We start from the raw sequence: 19482 nt of genomic DNA, 5'->3' as shown, positions 1-19482 counted from the left end.
TTGGAAAATACTGTGAAAGCCATGGATTTTTTTCCCTCTCAAAAACTGTGCACAGGCAAATATGATATTCTCCACACGATTTTAGGATCTCAAGTTCCATTTGACTCCCCGCTCTAGAACTTCAAAGGCTGAGGTGGGTTTGTGGGTAAGCAAAAAAAAAAAAAAAAAGCGGGAGGGAAAAGGAGAGGCCCACTCTAGGACCTGTTTCCCTTTCCAGCTCACATTCCTCCGCCCCAGTCCCGCTGCGCGGCCTCCGCTGGCAGCCGAGGCCCTAGTCTCCGCTCCAACTATTCCAACCATCCTGGGAAGGGTGGGGCGCTCGGCTCTTGGGTCCCCCTCGGTCGCCCCCCTTCCCCACCATCGGTCTCCCCTTCTGCCCCGGTCCCTCCCTTTCTGGGGTGGGGCCAGCCAATGGGCGACGAGATTCCGGGGTTTGGCCCGGGAGCCCGGGAGCTCACCGATTCCCCGCCCCACAGTTCTGGCCACTGTCCCGGTGCGCACGGACGTGGCTCGAGTTTCCTCGGCTCTCCGCTCTTTCTCGCTTTTCCCCCTCCCGCTCTTCTTCCTCTCCTGGGCTCGGGCTCCAGCTCTAGCTCCACCCGGCCGGCCCCGCACGGCTCCGGGTAGTCATGGAGGACACCCAGCTCCATATCATCGAGCAGCCGCTTCCCGGGTACCCCGAAGTCGGGGACCCGGGGTCCTCCCCTACGGGGGCGCCAGCGGCGGAGGAGCCGTCAGGGGCCGGTTCCGAGGAGCTGATCAAGTCAGACCAGGTGAACGGCGTGCTGGTGCTGAGCCTTCTGGACAAAATCATTGGCGCCGTCGACCAGATCCAGCTGACCCAAGCCCAGTTGGAGGAACGGCAGGCGGAGATGGAGGGCGCCGTGCAGAGCATCCAGGGCGAGTTGAGCAAGCTGGGCAAGGCACACGCCACCACCAGCAACACCGTGAGCAAGTTGCTGGAGAAGGTGCGCAAGGTCAGCGTCAACGTGAAGACCGTGCGCGGCAGCCTGGAGCGCCAGGCAGGCCAGATCAAGAAGCTGGAGGTCAACGAGGCGGAGCTGCTTCGGCGCCGCAACTTTAAAGTCATGATCTACCAGGTGAGCTGGCGGGAAGGACCGCGCCCGGCCCAGCGTCTCCGGGGCTTGGGGTGGGGGGACCTGCCCGCGGTGCTGCGCTCCAGCCAGCCTGGCCTGGCCCGGAGGACCCACCCTCCTTCCGGCGAGCGCCGCTAGAGAGGGGTGGGGTGGGTGGCGGATTTCTGTGGAGCGCGGAGGGGCGCGCTGTGCACCCCGTGCCTGATCACCTAACCCCCTCCTTCGGGTGACAAACTCGCAACCGAGTTAGGGGGCTGGACTCGGGGACGCTCCCCATCACAGACCGCTCCCAGCTCGGCTCTGTCAAGTCTACCTACTTGGCGGAGGTTTTGGGAAAAGCCAGGGGTCCCTGGCGGCCGGTGGGCCCGCTGTAAACGGACACTGGCGACGCGGCCCGGGTTTGGGGCCTCCGGCGCTGTTCGCCCGATATAGCGGGTGATTCAGGGCTCAGGCACGCACCGGCGGGGGCTGCGCCAGGCGAGGGACGCGACCGCCAGCACACGCCCCCGGACCCCGCGCCCTCGCGTGGGCCTCGGCTACCGCCGCGTCCCCTCGCTGCGATCTGCCCCTGGCCCTCCCGGCACTTTCAGGACCTTGAGGATGCTGGCAGCGCGCCCGAACCCTTTGCCGGATGGAAGCAGGCGCGAGGGGAGGGGAAGCGGGGTGCGTTGTGAGAAGTGCAAGAGGGCCCCGGCCGGTCCCGCAATCTAGGCGCGGAGAATCACCCCGCTTGCCTCCCTGACCGCGTAGCAGCAGGCAGACGTGCGGGAGGAGGCTGGCGCGCCCGAGGCCCCGCCCAGGCCGCTTGTTGCTTCCTATGCAACCTCTCCTGGTTTCTCCCGCCCTGTTAAAAAAATTTTTTTTTTTTTTTATCATAACCCCAAATAAACCTGGAAATCTCAGTGTTGCTGGTCCTCTCCGCTTATCTCTCCCCGATCCCATTAGAAGTGGGTTTGAGCTAAGGGCTTGGTGATCTTTGGTGGGGTGGGAATGTGCCCAGTGTCGCCTGCTCTGCTTCCTGCAGGCCTGGTTGCTGTTCCCACCCCAAGGAGGTGAGACCAAGGGGGTGAAGGGGTTAGTCTATGCTCCCTCTGCCCCTTCCTCTCCCTACAGAAGGAATGTAAGGAAAAGGAAGGCTAGATTTCCCACACCCCCTAGGAGAGAAAACCTGTCAGGGATCTGTGGTTTCACTGACCGCACCAGGGCCTGGTCAACCAGGTTCTGAGTAAACCTCTGGGATTCAGTGAGGTCCTTGCCTTGGTCTCTCTAGGAGGAGCTAAGAGAGATGCAGTGTTTGAGACCAGTAGACACAGGGAGAACGGCGAACTGGCACCTGAGGAGGTGGTGTTGGGACAGAGACAGAAGTGGTGCTCTCCCCCTCCTTCCAATGCCCAGGGACTCCTCCCAAGTGGTTCAAGAAGTGAGCCTTCCCCCCCCCCCCCCCCCCCCCCCCCATATAGCACCATCTGGTAGAAAATGTTTGTCTAGAGCTGTTTCCACTTACTCTAACTGCTCCAAGGAATGTGTGTGTGAAAGATTCTTAAAAGAGATCGGATTAGCACGGGGGGGGGGGGGGCACTAAGGAAAGGAAAGAACACCCAGGGGTCCAGGACAGCCAGCCAGCTCTTTTCTCCAGAGCCTTGTGTGCTAGAAGGTTGCCACGAAGGGCTTGGATAGGTTACCCTCCTCACTCTAAATATCCCAGACTGCAGAACCTGGAAAAGTTCTCAGCCTTGAGGTAAACCTGTCAAAGGTTGAGATGCTGAGAGAAGGGCGGGTACTGAGGAGAAAAACTCCTGTGCAGGGGCCAGTGGCATCTCCATGACTCCCTTTAGCAGCTGGCAGGGTTCTATACACCTTGTGTCTGTGGGGGTGGGGGAAGGGGGTCTAATCACAGGGTGGCTTTGACTGCATCTGGACTAAACCAGGGCCAGTGGGAGGCAGAAGGCTGAGGTAGAAAGAATGGCACAAGCCGGGGACCTAAGCCCCCAAACCACAGGAGAGATGGCTAAGAAATAACACGGTTCCAACCTGGAGAGGAGCTCAGAGGTAAGGAAGAGATTCCAGCAACAGGGGTGGGGCTTCCCTGAAACAGCACTTCCCTGAGCTGCAGAGCAGATGTCCCAGGTAGGGGTGAGGGTGTAGGGTACTGTGCTGCTAAAGGAAAAGCAGAGGCTGCTCCTCCCTGAGTCTGGAGGCCTGGGAAGAGAATGAGGTAAAAATAGCTTTGCGCCTTGGCAGACCTAATAGGGAAGACTGGGGGCGGCGGCATTTATGGTAGTCAGGCTGAGGGGTAGGATGCTTGGGTGGCCAAGCTGAGAGAGAGGCTTGGAGAAAGGCCTGGGAGAGTGTGAGTTCTCCAGAGTGGCGACAGGGGAGGGGATGCTGTATTCCCCACTGCAGATGTAGGAGGTGATGATGTGGCACTGGGGGCAGGGTGGAGGGGAGAATGAAAGGAGGGAGAAGGCCCCCGCTGTGGGATCAGGTCATCTGGCCTCCTATATTTTCTTCCTGGGGGATAAAGAAAGGAATGACTTATGTGGCTTCACCCCATATTCAAGGAACTGCTAGGTGCAATGAGTTCATAGGTTAAGTTTATGTTTGATCCCCCCACCCCGCCACCATGAAATTCAGCACCCTCCATCCCAGGATATCAGAGCCTCCACCCTGAACCCACTTCTGAGTCATTACTGTCCTCTGGCATTTCCCTATCTCCCTAACAAAAACTAGCAGTTTGGCATCCCTTCCTATCAGGTGACACCTGGCTAGGCAACAGCCAGTGAATGCAAAGAGCAAATTCTACCAGTGGCTAGGGGTCAGCGGACTGAGAACTAACTGCTGGGAAGATCAGGCAGATTGTGGGCGCACCACAAACAGGAGGGGTAGTGATCATTAAAGAACCAACTCTTCCTGACAATGATTTGGATACTATTAGTGTTTAGAGCACAGAAAAGGGGGCTAAAATGGAAAGAAACATTTTCTGGAGCAGTTTTGATGGGACAGTGACCTACACATGGACCCATCAGACCTGCTCCAAGGGCTTGAGGATAGAACCAGGAAGCACTTAAGGGATTAAAGCCTCATGGGCTTTAAAGGCGAGGGCACCAAGGCTGGAATGTGGGCTTGTTGGCTTTTCCTCCCAAATCCTAACCTAACTTCTAGCTTCTTCCTGGACTTGAAGCAAATCAGGGCTCCCTCGTTCCAGAAGAACTCATAAGCTTTGTCCCCAAATATTCCAATGTGGGGCTCTTGTCCCTCTCATCCCTCTAAGCCTAGTGGCCACGGAAAGAGTGCTTACCACATCCTTCCCCAAAAAAGCGGAGTTTTTCCTGGTCACTGGCTCCAAAGCAGGAGGGTATTTTGGGAAGCATTCCTAAGACCAAAGGAAAATAATTTTCCTCCCTCTGTTTTTTTCCCTTTCTTTTCTTTCTCTCTCTCTTTTTTTTTTTTTTTTTTTAGTAAGTAAAATGTGACTATTGTAAAGGTCAAAATCAAAAAGGGATGCAATGGCACAGAGTAAGCAACTGATAGAAATGAGAGGATACTGTTGCTAGGCAACCTACCTCAGAGATGAGGGGTGGTTTGTTCCATTTTATTGAACCATACTATTGTGAATATTTCATTATTCTGTCATTACAGACTTTTAAGCTGGAAGATACTTCAGAGATCATCAATTTCTGCTCTTTCATTTTGTAGCTGGGGAAGTAGAGGCCCAGAGAGGGGAAGTCACTTGCCTACTGTCGCTGAAGTTAGTGAGGGTCAAAGCGGGGGCAAGAATCCAAGTGTACCCCTTCTTCTGCTATATTCTCTATTCCCCAATTCCTCCTTCCATTCCCGGGCTCTGCAGCAGAAGTCAGGGTGCAGGTTATTCCAACAGAAGATTAGTTCTGGCTCCCTTCATTCTGTAAGGGAGATAGCTGCAGGGTTCTGGCACTCAGGCTACTGTGTGTGTGTGTAGATCCACATGTGCACACATATGCAATATTGGCTAAGAGTGGCTAACGTTGGTGGCCATTAGCTGCTCAGCCTCATAGTGCCGAAGTAGAGGCAATGACCAATGACAGTGGCCCAATGACAGTGGGAGGGGAGGGGTGCAGAGGACAAGGTGTGGAGCTCCCTGGCCAGTATGGGGGTGTCCCCTGGCATGGACTCTGCATCTAGTTATGACAGGACCAAGCTGGCTTTCTCCTTGGCCTCCCTGTCACTTGCCCCTTCTCCTTGTACTCCACAGGGGTGGGCTGGCATCTGCTGCTTTGTGTTTTTGTGGCTGTAGGCCCCTACCCTGTCACTGGGGTCTGGTGATGCCCCTAACTGTCCCTCTCCCTGACTTCTGATGGTCCAAAGCAAGAGTGACAGCTCAGCCCCTCAGAAGGGAGAATAGGAGCTAACACTAGGTCCCCAGGATGTAGGACCTACATAGGTTCCCACCTGTCATAAAAATAGCTTGGTTTTTTTCCTGATTTCTCTGTGCATTTTGGGCTTTGATATCCCAGGCGTGGGGAGGGGGAGGGGTGGCAAGGGAGGCAAGAGGTGGGGATGTGGCCAAAGGGAAATAGCCAGAACATCCCTCTTCCAAGCCCCTCCCTCTCCTTATCCGGGGTGGCACCCAGTGCCCACCCTGCCCCACGGGAATAACAAGAACTGGGATCAGCAGCATAGGACTCTGAAGACAGTGTTGTTCCCCTACTCGCCTTCTTTTTCACTCATCAGAGCCTCCACAGCTAGAGTCAATAACTGGCCTCTTAGAGAACTCCTTTTCCACCCCCAGCAGCCTCTTACCCCCTCACGCCAGCCTTCAATAACATCATCCCAAGACCACAGCTGGGTAGGGATAGAAGGTAGGAGGCCAAGAATGGGACTGGGGAAGATTCTAGAGGGAGGGAGAGAGGCGTCTGTTTAAATTGTGTTTATTAATCATGGGCTTGAGTGTGTCCCACTTTCAACCCCAGGGCCCTTGTGATGAAGCATTTAAAACGTGGTTCCTTTCCATCCTCATACATGTTGTACTCCCTCCCCCTACTCACTAGCTCCAACTCCGCATGCCCACTAAGGCCTCTTTCTCTCAACCCCATCTGCACCCATCTCAAGCCCCATTTAAACCCCTTTTCCTCATCTTAGCCCAAGAAGAAGCTGAAAGCACCCTCTGACCCGGCCACACCCAAGATCGTGCCTTTTGACCTTCTGCCTGAGACTGAGCCCTTTGACCTGAAGCCTGAGACAGTGCCTGAACTCCCACCCTTTGACCAGACGCCTAGGACTCTACCCTATTACCCAGAGCCTGTGCCTCTGCCCACCCCAGAGGAGCCAGCAGCCGGTGGGGGCACTTAGGGTCTCCGGGGTGATGTGGGCATGGGGGGTCACTCCAGTCCACCATCAGCTCACTGCTTAGCGGTGGTCAGTGTCCGGATGGCAGGCCTCTTCCAAGCATGGGTGGGTGGCGGGCATGTGAAAACACTCTCGCATTATGCAGAGTTCAGGGGAACGTGTTGTGTGCAATGGGGTGGGAGGTGAAGGGACGGGGCCCTCCCCTACCTCTTGGTTTCTGTCTTAATAGCAGACACTCCGAACACCATCCTTGAGCTGCATCCAGTGTTGCCCTGCATGAAATTGCATGAAACTGTGCCATGGCATCTGATTCTCCTTCCCACTCCCCTTCTGACTCCTCCTCTGGGACAGGCCAGCTTGGCTCAAAGCTTCTCTGGAGAGGGCCCTCATGAGGCCCAGGCCTGGGGTCTGTTCTGTGCCCTGTCCACCCCCTCCCTGTAGTTGAGGAAAACATTTACACTGATTTTTTCCATTTTTTTTAGAAAATGTTTTGCAAAGGGATCCCTTATGTTTGCCAGATCCTGCCTTGGGCGGGGCACCCAAAAGCTGCCAACTCCGAGAGGCCGGATGGAGGGGCATTTTAGCTGCCTCTGGCTTGGATCCTTTGGCTTCCCTATAGCACAAGAGTGTTTCCTCAACTTTTTCTTTCTTTCTTCTTCTTTTTTTTCCTCCCATAACCATCCTTCTAAGGAGTCTTTTTAGACGTTCTTTTCCCCCGGTCTCCTCCTCCACGAAATCTTAATACTACAGATATGCTACGTATCTGTGTATGCACCGGGACTCTGAGCACTACAAACTATTGCACTGAAATCCCCCCTCCCCTCAATAATCCATTTCCACCCTCTTGGGGGCAATATTACCCCTGTTGAGAATCCTACTCTAACAGAAAGGACCCTTTGCCTTTGGTTTCGCTCACCCCTTGTCTCAGCAATCTAAAGTAATGATCCTGAGTTTTTACAACTTTCCCTCTCTTCCACCTCTCCCCAAGTCTAGTACCCTCTTCTAACTTAGTCTCTGAGCAGATCCTAGATCTCTGAATTACCCCTCCAAAGTCGTCTTCTCTGGCCATTCCCGGGCAGAAGTTGGGGACAGAGCTCTAAGCTAAGAAAGGCTCCTGGGGCGCTTGGCTGGCTCAGTCAGTAGAGGATGTGACTCTTGATTTTGGGGTTGTGAGTTCAAGCCCCACGCTGGGTGTAAAGCTTACTTAAAAAAAAATTTTTTTTTTTTTTTTTAAGAAAGAAAGAAAAAAGAAAGGCTCCTACTTATATCCATATGACATTGTCCCCTTTTCCCTGACAAATGTGAATGCCTGGATCAGGCACATAATAGGTGCTCGATTAAATTATAATCATATTACAGTCTTCTTCCTAAGCCAGAGGATCTTCAGTTTATACAGCAGGGTTGGAGAGAGGAGTAGAAGGGGCGGGGAGCCTCCCTGGGGCTCCTGAAACTCACCCTGGACTGGTGCCTTCCTGGGTTGGAGAGCTACGTGTGCTTGGTGGGGGGCAAAGGGATCTATGCATGCTTTTGCTCAGACCTGGTCATTAAAGGTAACTCTGGAAACCAATCCTGTTGGGAGTGGTGGTTTTGTTTAATAAAAACGTGAAAACAGAACACACAGAGACCTCCTCCCCCTGCCTGAGGCCCTTCCTTTGGTGAAGGAGCTCTGCCAGAGAAGTAGGGGTGGGACAAGGATGCCTGGCCAGTGTGTGGCCCAGGGTGAGGGGAGGTGCTTTAGAATTGTGTTGGTAGTTGTTGTAGCAACAGGCAGGCTGGGTGGGCCCAAGACAGCACTCCAAGGCTGTGAGTCATAGGGGAAACCTGGCTTGGAAAGGGGGAGAAAAGAGAAAATCCATTAATGGAGGAGAAAAGCTGAAGTCATGGTGGTATACCCTTTCCAGAGCCAGTCTTCTGGACACTGTCCAGGGACTTAGGTCGAGTTGTCTCTTCCCTCATCCCCAGGGACGTTCCACCAAGAAGGCAGCTCCTCCGGTGTAAACCATCACTCTGGAGGAGACCTACAATGAATGGGGTTATTATATTCCCACATACGTTTCTGGACTGGGGGAGACACCTCCAAATCCAAGAATAAACCTCCTTTCACTGGGAATACTCCCTGATGTTATATTTGAGACTTTTCATCAGAAACGAGGAAGATGGAATTGGCTACAAGAAGCCTGCAACGCTGTCCCTAGCCCTGTTCACTTCCAAGTTCAGCTGGCAAACACCTTTAATCTAGGAAGCCAGAGGCCAGGAAAACCAGTCAGCTCAGCCTTTAGGGGGTGGGGAGGGACAGGAGTGGGTGTGGGAGGTGGGTATCAGGGATGCTAGGAGTGGGGCAGGGAAACAATGTTGATTTGTTTTCCAGCAGCTAGGACTGTTTCCTGATTATTCCCCGCCCATCACCCTAATCCTTCCCTACCCCATCCACATTGTCTGAGCTTAGTGAAAGGCGGGGTTCTCCACTACCCTTTGGTGGAGCGTGTGTGGGGTTTTAGTCAGACAGGCTTGTGAAGGAGAGATCAGAGCTGAAATGTTTTTGATAGTGGAGCTGCAGGTAAATGCTGGGTGGAGAGGGATGAAGACGTAGCCCGGAGTTTCGATCATGGAGAGTCGTAGAATGGTGTGTAAAAGAGAGGACTCAAATAGCAGGCAGAGAGACGTGAGTGTAAAGAGGGCACCCAAAGGGTACAACTGCAAATTAGAAGGAATGTTAAGACAGGTTGGGACACCCTTATACTGAGATCAAGGAAAACACCCTTCAATGCCTCTGTGAATGATAAGAGGCAGAGGGATGGACAGAATGACTATACCAAGCCAGCTATGGCAGGTGGAGACTACAAGTCCCAGCATGCCCTGAGCCCAGATCACCTTGCCTGCTGGGAGGTGTAGTTGAGTAAGGAGAGCTTGAGGTGGCTTGATGCCCAGCAGTGCTGTGCCCAGTTTGGGAGAAGAGGTGGAGCTAGCTTTCTGTCTTTGTCCTTGCTAATGCTATTGACAGGGAGGGAAGGAAGTTGGGAGGGGGTGTTCCTAGTTTTCAGTGTAAACCAGGAAACTGGCGGGGATGTGGATGGGAGGGAAGAGGAAAGAGGTTGGGGGCTGGGGAAGGAATTTCTGTAGCAGGTGGCTCTGAGATACCAAGTGGCGTGTGTGTGTGTGTGTGTGTGTGTGTGTGTGTGTGTGTTATGAGAGGGGTCAACTCATGTTGCCTCATTTTTCTCAGATGGGATTTCCTTACAATTCTGGGAAACAATCTTCAGAAAACCCTTTGCAAAACGACTGTCTCTCATTCCTTCATCTGAAGTCCCTAAAAAGAGTCTGGGCCAAAGATATCTGGGTTTATGTTTATGTTCTGGGTTGTGCCCTCTTTCCCTTTCTATAATCAGCCTCCCCTACCTTCTTGTGGGGGATGATCCTGGGATTCTGAAATGTTGGCCCAGAGTCAAGACCTTGGAAAATCTTCCCAGAATGGAAAACAGTGTTGGTGCTAGGTACTCCCAGGGGAAGAGGGAAGAACTGGCTCTGAACTCCAGATCTCAGGGAATCTGGGACCACTACCCTATTCCTGTCTCCTTGAGCTCCAGTCTGGGGGAAAAAGAAACAAGAATGGAAAAAGTAATGCTTCCCTTCCATTCTAAGGCTGGGAAGTCAGAACCATTAATGTCCATGTTGGGGAGAAAACATGCTCTTGGCTGCCAGCCAGCCAGCTTCCTCCTCTTTCCTCCTTCAATTTCTACATGGCGGGGGGGGGGGGGGGGGGGGGGGGGGCGGGGGGGCGGGGAAGGGGTGAATGACCACTGCTGGAGCAAATCAGTATGTGGAGGTCAAGGGTGGGGAGCATGGGCGCAGCACAGCTCTCCTTCCCTACAACTGGTTCTGAAATTATCTGAGGCCTGGGAAACGCACTCCCTTTATCTTGCCTTCAAGCTACCCTACCTGGGGGTCACCTGACACTGGCTGTGAACTCACCCCCTCCTACCTCCACCCCTCAACCGCGTCCCAAACCCCTTTGCGTTTTGGCTTGGCCAGAGCAGTGTGGGACTCCGTGCGCCAGAGGGCGCTCTGCCCATTCCCAAAGTTAAAAGTTGTGTTCCCTGGGACGCAATTGGTAAGGAGTGGTTTTCCTATAAGGTGGGGGGATGTAGGGCATAGGACAGGGTTGGAGGGCTGCAGAGTTAATCAGCCCCAGCGCAATTACACTACAAGCCAATCTCTGACCGGCAGCTCGGTTCCCTCCTCGCCCTGTCTGCATAGTTAACATTCATTCAACACATTTTATTGGACACCGACACAGTGTGTCCAGCTCAGGGTCGAGGCTCTGGGGTTACACCGACGAAGGAGTCAGGCCGATTTCACGGCTACCAGGCCACAGGAGCACCCCCACCCTGCCTCCGGTTCGTCCAGTGTCCCCCACGTCCCTGCCCAACCCTCCGCTCTGCCCCTCACCTCTCCGCTCCGCTCTCCTTTTAGGATGAAGTGAAACTGCCGGCCAAGGTGAGCATCAGCAAGTCGCTGAAAGAAGCGGAGGCGCTGCCCGAGAAGGAGGGCGACGAGCTGGGCGAAGGCGAGAGGCCCGAGGAGGACGCGGCGGCGCTCGAGCTGTCCTCCGACGAGGCGGTGGAGGTGGAGGAGGTCATCGAGGAGTCGCGTGCCGAGCGCATCAAGCGCAGCGGCCTGCGGCGCGTGGACGACTTCAAGAAGGCCTTCTCCAAGGAGAAGATGGAGAAGACCAAGGTGCGCACCCGCGAAAACCTGGAGAAGACCCGCCTCAAGACCAAGGAGAACCTGGAGAAGACGCGGCACACGCTGGAGAAGCGCATGAACAAGCTGGGCACGCGCCTCGTCCCCGCCGAGCGGCGCGAGAAGCTCAAGACCTCGCGAGACAAGCTGCGCAAGTCCTTCACGCCCGACCACGTGGTCTACGCGCGCTCCAAGACGGCCGTGTACAAGGTGCCGCCCTTCACCTTCCACGTCAAGAAGATCCGCGAGGGCGAGGTGGAGGTGCTGAAGGCCACCGAGATGGTGGAGGTGGGTGCCGATGACGACGAGGGCGGCGCGGAACGCGGCGAGGCGGCCGACCTGCTGCGCGGGAGCAGCCCCGACGTGCACACGCTGCTGGAGATCACCGAGGAGTCGGACGCCGTGCTGGTGGACAAGAGCGACAGCGACTGAGCGGACGCGGGGCTCTGCCCAGGAGGCCGCGCCACCCCGCCCCGCCTCTCCCTGCCCCCTTCCCACGCCTTTCCTCTCCCGGCCCCCGCCCCCCGCCCGGAACTTTCTCTATCGCATTCTCTGTCGGCCCCAAACGAGCTGAGATACTTCTAAATTGACAACGCCGCCCCTCCAGGTGCACCCCTCCAAGTCTTAAAGCTGTTAAGATGGGAGAGGGAGGCAGCCTCTTCTACGAACAGCCCCAATTTGGGCATAGTCTGGGTGGGAAGGGAGAGGGGGAGTGATCCGTGTCCTGGTCGTCCAAGTCAGGGATCTTAAAGGAAATTGCTGTCATTTCCATGGTTGCCCCCCCCCCCCCTTTGGGGTAGGCTGCCTTCCCCCGAACCTCCACCTCACACTCACAGCCAACTGCTGTCATTCCTGCTCACTGAGCTCTTTTTTCCTCATCCTGATCCCTGGAGACTTCAAAGCCAAAGTTACCATAAAAGGAAAGAGTGAATCTCAAAGAGGACCCTTGCCCACACGGAAGCCCCATACTGGAAGGACTTAAAAGCAGCTTTTGGGAGAACCTGGGGCAGTGGGGGAAGAAGGCAGAGTGAGCTGTGATTCTGGAAAGAGAGTCTAGCACAGGCGGTATCTGTAAAGCGTCCCAACAAGGAAGCCTGGAGCTAAGTACCACCCTGGGGAAGGAGGGCGCTGGTGTGGAGAACACTTACATGTTTATGCATCCGCAGCAGCAGCAGCAGCACATGGCTATGGCTTTAGGAAGGAGAATGGGAAATGGTAGAAAGTGGAAATGGGTGAAGAGAGGAGAATTCTCCTCATTAGCAGCCTGAGAAACACAGGACGAGAATCCCATCTTAGAGGGGTTCTCAGAGGACAGCAGGACAATTTTCAGAATAAGGAGGGAGGACAGTTATGAGAAAGCAATGATCCAAAGGGAAGAGAGAGAGGGAAGCCTCACCTTTGTCCCTTAAATGAGATGTGAATGGTGGCGCCCCTTGTGGCAGCCCATGTCTCAAAGCCCAGAAAAGGAGGGTCCCAGAAGGGGGCAGCACCAGACTGCGGAGAGCTGGGAGTTAGGAGGGAGGCAGCCAGGAAAAGAGAGCAAGGTGCAAACCGCCAGGGCACCAAGCTGAGAGCTGCAGGGGGGAAGGGGGGGGAGAGTGTATGGAGCAACCCAGCCTTGGCTCACTCCTGGCAGTTTCTTCTCAAGATCCTTCCCTAGAGCTAGTATCGGAGCTGCAAAACTTGTCAAGCCCTCCTTACCCTTGTGGGTGCCTCTCCTGAATCGGTGGTGGTGACAGGGATGCTACTTCCAGTCCGAAGGCCTGATTTCTGTAGTCCACTGACAGGTTCTTCTCTGGACACTTCAGTACTCCCTGTTCCTCCCCAGTAAAGGTAGCTTGTCAGAAGGTAGGACAACTCCCTTCCCCCTCAAGCCCAGCCCAGAGAGAGCTGAGGGCTTCCTTCTCCCCCACCTCCTCTGCCTCCTCTTCCCTGCTCTGCTTTTTAGGATTGCAGCTAATTGTTTTAAGGGGTGGAGGGAGGGAGCCTGGGGACACAAACTTTTTTTTTTTTACAATACAAAGCTTTGCTTCTCTCCCCTCGTTTTCTTGGTTCCCTTCTCTCTTCTGGACGGTTGGAGACTCTTCAGCTGAGGGAGGATGGGGATTGTGGGACAAGGTCCCTTGGTGCTGATGGGCTGAGGGGCCTGAGTTGTGGGCAGATACAGTTTCCTGTGGGCTCTGGGGAGCCTGTCATGTTGCTGTGTCCTGGTGAGCAGCCCGACCAATAAACCTGCTTTTCTAAAAGGATCTGCGTTGGATTATATTCTCTGAAGGCAGTTACATAGGCTCAGTTGCAGAGGACAGGAGGGGGCCAGGGAGGGGAAAGGGAGACGACTGTTGGTTTAAAGTTATTTATTTATTTATCTGTTTAGGTGGAGGCGGGGGAGGGAGAAAGAGAATCCCAAGGAGGCTCCGCACTGTCAGTGCAGAGCAAGACACTGGGCTTGAGCTCACCAACGTGAGATAGTGACCTGAGCCAAAATCAAGAGGTGGATGCTTAACTGACTGTGCCACCCACGTGCCCCATAGACAATTGGTTTAAACCTGCCTCATTTGCTTGGGTGGGGAGTGGGAGTGGGGTGTTACCATCATCCCTGTTTTTAGAGATGAAGAAACACAGGGTGACTCGTCTAAAGTCAAGTACCCGGTAAAGTCAAGTCCCCGGTAAGTGGCAGAGCTGGGATTATAAACCAGGCAGCCTGGTTCCACAGTCTGACTGATAAGAATCTATAACCCTGTACTGTCTAGATAGATCCACTTCCCTGATGTCAAGGCATTAGCCCTCCAGACACACTCACTCTACTCAGTTTGAGCTTCCTCCCAAATGTACATTTCCAGATCATAGGCCTAGAGGAGGCAGTCTGGGGAGGGGAAAAATCAGAGGCCCTGACTCAGAGGGCTGACTGTCCTAGAGAAAGGATTCCAGTCCGTGTTATATGTGCCAGTCATAGTCACACAGCATATTTAATTCTCCCCCAAATCCTGGGATGGGCACCGATTTCACTGTGCAGCCTCTCTTCCCCGTGAGCAAGCAGCCTGCTCTACCTTGTCCACAAGTTATGGGTTTCCTAGAGCAATGGACTCAAATCATCACGTGGGTTCTGCCCGCATCAGAATCACCCTAATGAAAATACCGTCATTCCTGGGGCTCCAACCCAGCCTTCTGCCACTACCTCAAACAAGCTGGGTGTTTCCTCATGAGCCATGCATTTGACTCCCCTGCCCCTGCCCCCAGCAACAAGCACAGTGGAGTCTGGAGTTCTAAATCTCCCAGAAAGGGTTGGCTTCCCACCAAAAGAAATGAAAACTGATGCTGAAAATTCAGAGCACGGGAGCCTGGAAACTTCCCTCCTGCCAGGAGAGGGTCCTTCTTCCTCTGGGATCCAGATGTACAGCTGTGAGAAGCAGGGAATGATGTCAGGACCCCAGCTATGGAATAATAAGGACAAGGGAAACCAGAAAAGCCCTGGGGTAGTGGGGCCATCGTTTACTTCTCCTACCTACAGTAAAGCACCTGACACACACAAACCCCTTTCCTTCTAGAAGCCATGCCCCTCACTGGTCCACCAGCAGCAGAATGACTCGGCTATACTTTCCCTACCCAGTGTTATTCCGGGCACCACTTTGTTAAGAGCAGTCCTAACTCTCTGAACAGCCACATTTCTGCTGGCTCCTGCTCCATGGCATTCCTTCTTTACATAACAGTGTGGGGCCGAAACTTCCTTGAATCAGAATTTACTCCTTTTCCTCTTCCCTTGCTGCTGAGGGGAGGAGGAGGGCTGGTTTCAGGCACTGATGAGAGAGTCAACTGCCTACCAATCGGATTTTATGGAATTCCAAGGTCCCACAGCTACAAAGCCCTTTTTCCCCCAACCCGTCATGAAGTTGCCCACCCATCATTAGCAGTATTTCCATGGGTTAGAAGCAGACAATAAACTAGGGGTATTGTCTCTCGAAGGATCCCATCAAATGTGACTCAGGATCAAAGGGAGTTCCTGTACAGTCTCAGATTGAGTTATCAGGTCTCTAAATGGTACCTTCAAAGTCCTATTCCAAAGAGGTAACTTTTCATTGGGGTCAGAAGGAAACAGCTGTAGTCAGTCTTAGACTGGTCCAGACCTTCATCTGCTCCCACCCAGAGTATTTGAAATGACTTTAGATTCTCTTTCCAGGGCACCTGGGTGGCTCAGTCAGTTGATCTTCTGACTCTTGATTTTTGGCTCAGGTCATTATCCCAGGGTGGTGGGATTGAGCCCACATCATGCTCTACTCTGAGTGTGGAGCCTGCTTAAGAATCTCTCTCCCTCTGCCCCTCTTCCCTGCTTATGCATGCACTCTCTCTCTCTCAAATAATAATTTAAAAATAGATTATTTTTCCAATCCATTCTCCACACTACTGCCAGACAGAGATAGAATAAGTAAAGATAGAGGAATATATATTTTTCCCTTTATTTTAGAGAGAGAGAGAGAAAGAGCAGGGGAGAGGGGCAGGGGAGAGAGAGAGAAAGAGAGAGAATCTTAAGCAGGCTTCATGTTCAGCACAGAGACTGATGCTGGGCTCGATCCCATGAGCCTGGGATCATGACCTAAACCAAAACCAAGAGTCGGATGCTCAAAAACTGAGCCACCCAGGCACTCCAAGAAATATAAACATATAAATATATATATATGTATATATTTGTATATATAAAAATACATATATACATTTTTTAACGTTTATTTATTTTTGAGAGAGACAGAATGCAAACCAGGGAGGGGCAGAGAGGGAGATAGAATCCAAAGCAGGTTCCAGGTTCTGAAGTGTCAGCATGGAGCCCAATTCGGGGCACAGACTGAGAGAGAGGGAGAGAGAGAGGGAAGCAGGGCTCACCCGAGGTAGGGCTGAAGCTCACCTGATGCGGAACTCGAACTCATGAATCATGAGATGATGACCTGAGCCAAAGTCAGATACTTAACAACCGAGCCACCCAGGTGCCCTGTTTTGTTTTAAGTTTATTTTTATTTATTTCGAGAGATAGAGAGAGAGCAAGCAGAGCGGGCAGAGAAAGAGGGAGACAGAATCCCAAGCAGGCTCTGCACTGTCAGCACAGAGCCCGATACGGGGCTCAAACTCACAAACGGTGAGATCACGGCATGACTTGAAACCAGCAGTCAGACGTTTAACTGACTGAACCACCCAGGTGCCCCTCCACTGTGTTTGTTTTATTAATAATCAGATTTTCCCCATGTGCTGGTAAAGATGGTCATCAATAACTTCAGGCTTGTGGCTTAACAGCTAAACAACCCTAGTTAAGAGGGTTTCTTTCCAAATCTTTCTGGCCAGAATCACAGATATGATGTCCATTGGCCCTGTTAGGTCATAGATCCAGACCACTGTGCCTCTGACCAAATCTAGGGTATGTATCACTTCTAGAACCGTAGAATAGAGAGTGAGAAAGGCTGATTTCCCAAATGAAAATTGGGTTGCTGTTATCAACAGACAGGGGAGAGGATGATAGGCCGACAAAACAACAGATGTTCTCTCCCAGTGATCTGTTTGTGATACTGTGCTAGGAGCCAAGAACTAAAAAAAAACAACACATCTAGCTCTTGATTTTAAAGGGTTTGCAATTAGTGGGAAAGGCAGATGTACAAAAGAGCTCAAAGAGACGACTGTAAGAGAGGTAAAGCAAAATGCAATGGCAATACACTGGCAAGGGACTAATCCTGCTTGGGGAATATGGGGACATTTAAAGTAGGAAGGTAGCTTCTAAGCTGCTATCCTAAAAATGGGTAGGATTTCAAACAGATGTTGCTAGAGAGCTGAGGCAGTGTTTTAGATGATTTTTGTGTCACCAGAGCCTAACAGTGTCTCAAATACAATCACAGTGGTTAATGGTTCTTTGGTTGAAAATATAAGAAAAAAAAAAGACATTGGCCAAATGGGAAAAAGGAGCTTACGTTGGAAGGCTGCCAAGATATCCTGTGGACGCCAAGGAATCACTGAATGGCTAGGTTAGGAAGAATAGGCATCAGGGCATCTCCAGGGACTTCTGAGAGGGAGTTGATGGATAGCCTTCTCTAACATGCTGACATTAATGGAACTCCGCTCTAAGGGCTTCCAGGTTCTATGCCTCTCAGTTTCAAATTCCAGATTCCTGGCAAAGAAAATCTGATTAAGGCAATTAACATCCGTGTTCATCCTGGATTTAATAATCTATGGCCAGGAGGAAAGGATCATGTAATACAGACGTGGCTGAAAGGACCCGTTTCAGTATATGATTGCAAGTGGGGAGAGGAGCAAGCCCCAGGAAAGGAGGACTTGTTGAGAGCCAGGCAGGACCCAAGAGATAACCATTAACATTGTAGGTACTCAGAAAGTGGTAATTAAGTGAAAGCAGTGATGTGGGACAGGGAAAGTTCTCCAGGCAAAGGGAACAGTGTGCAGAAAGGCAAAGAGGGCAGGAAAGCAGAAGGCATAACCAAAGAACAGTTAATAGAATTATGGAATGTTGGAACTGAAAGAGGTTTTGTTTTATAGATGAGGCAACAGTAAGAATCATTTTACAAAGGAAGTTTCTGCAGACCCAGGAGATAAAGTAATTTATCTGCACCTAATAAGACTCAGCACAAAAGAGTTGTCAGAAGAGAGGTGTTCCTTTGAGGTGCTAGGAATAGATGAGTTTGCCAAGGGAGGGGGGTCAGAGGGAGAAAAGGATGGAATTTAGAATTAAAAGCAGGAGTGCTGGGTGGCTCAGGTGGTTAAGCGTCCAGCTCTTGATTTCGTCTCAGGTCATGATCTCACGGTTCATGGGTTCAAGCCCCGTGTAGGGCTCCGCACTAACAGCATGGTGACTGCTTGGGATTCTCTCCCTCTCTCTCTGCCCCTCCCATGCTTTCTCTCTCTCTCTCTCTCTCTCTCTCTCTCTCTCTCTGTCTCTCTCTCTCTCTCTCACACACACACACACACACACACACACACACAATAAATAAATAAATAAATAAATTTTAAAAAAAGTTAAAGGCAGAAGTGTCCAACCTTAGGAAGTCGTGGGGATGGTGGGGTGGGGGCAGCAAAGTCGACCATGGATGGTCAGAGAGGGAAAAGGACATCTTCCTGGGTAAGGCACTTCCATAAACATTATCTCAGGTAATTCTGATGGGTATTGGCTGTCCCTCTGCTCAGAAAAGTCCCTGCCCTTTTCTCCAGGGCTGTGTCTCTGCTGGGTGACCAGGACCCCTGCCCCTGTTCACAGCTGCCTTGTCAAGATGGATACCTGGTCCTTTCTGGGCCAATGAAATCCTCTATGCCATCAACTTAGAATTTTGAACCAACAGCCACAGAGACTGAACATTTCCAGCAGCAGCCTCAGGTCATAATAAAGGAAAGGTAGAGCTTTAGTGAGATGTTCTACAAAACCCCTCTCTGGTGAGGTTCCTGAAATTGCTCTTCCCAAGGTGTGGCTGTTCAACTCTTTATTGAAATTTGGGAGCCATCTTAGTTTCTTTCTGATAAGTCTCTCCAATTTTGTGATTTTTTTATTTTGCGTAAGATAATAATAGCTAACGTAAATTGAAGGGGTGCAGTGAGCCGGACGCTATATTGAATGCTTTGCTTGTTACTTCATCTAATCGTCATAACAACCTATGAGGAAGATGCTCTCATAGTTCCTATTTCATTGATGAGGATACTCATCAACTTCTCTAATGAGTCTCAGAGAGGTTAAACAGCCAGCCCAGGGGCACATTGCTGCATAGGTGGGGTGCCCAAGCAGTGGACCCTGCCAGGATCTGGGTTTTACCTGCCATGCTTCACAGTTAACTTGAGAGTATCTTCCAATCAAAAACATTTTATTCTTTTATTTAAAAATATTTTAGGGGCGCCTGGGTGGCTTGGTCGGTTAAGCGGCCGACTTCAGCTCAGGTCATGATCTCGCGGTCCGTGAGTTCGAGCCCCGCGTCTGGCTCTGTGCTGACAGCTCAGAGCCTGGAGCCTGTTGCAGATTCTGTGTCTCCCTCTCTCTTTGCCCCTCCCCTGTTCATGCTCTGTCTCTCTCTGTCTCAAAAAAAGAAAAAAAAAAACATTAAAAAAATTTTTATTTTTTCTGAAGTAATCTCTACACCCAATGTGGGGCTCAAACCCACAACCCCGAGATCAAGAGTCGCATGCTCCACCAACTGAGCGAGCCAGGAGCCCCATCAAAAACATCTTAACGCAAACTAACCAAGGTCAGAATCATGTTCTGTATTTGAAGATGTGGGTGCTGAGGCTCGGAGAGGGTAAGGAACGTGCCCAGGGCTCCACAGTTTATTCTGTGTCAAAGCCAGGATTCAAACCC

General features: G+C 52.1%; 1 protein-coding gene across 1 annotated transcript; it reads left to right on the top strand.

Moving 5' to 3' along the window:
* The first annotated feature begins 208 nt into the window (after window positions 1–208).
* CAVIN1 (caveolae associated protein 1) lies at window positions 209–13411 on the top strand. The gene is made up of 2 exons (XM_043584520.1): window positions 209–1100; window positions 10893–13411. Exons 1-2 carry the CDS (start codon window positions 630–632, stop codon window positions 11592–11594), a joined length of 1173 nt encoding a protein of 390 aa, XP_043440455.1. The 5' UTR covers window positions 209–629; the 3' UTR covers window positions 11595–13411.
* The last annotated feature ends 6071 nt before the right edge of the window (window positions 13412–19482 follow it).

The sequence above is a fragment of the Prionailurus bengalensis genome, chromosome E1, assembly GCF_016509475.1.
Source record: "Prionailurus bengalensis isolate Pbe53 chromosome E1, Fcat_Pben_1.1_paternal_pri, whole genome shotgun sequence".
NCBI lineage: Eukaryota > Metazoa > Chordata > Mammalia > Carnivora > Felidae > Prionailurus > Prionailurus bengalensis.
This window is presented reverse-complemented; position numbering and strand designations above follow the sequence as displayed.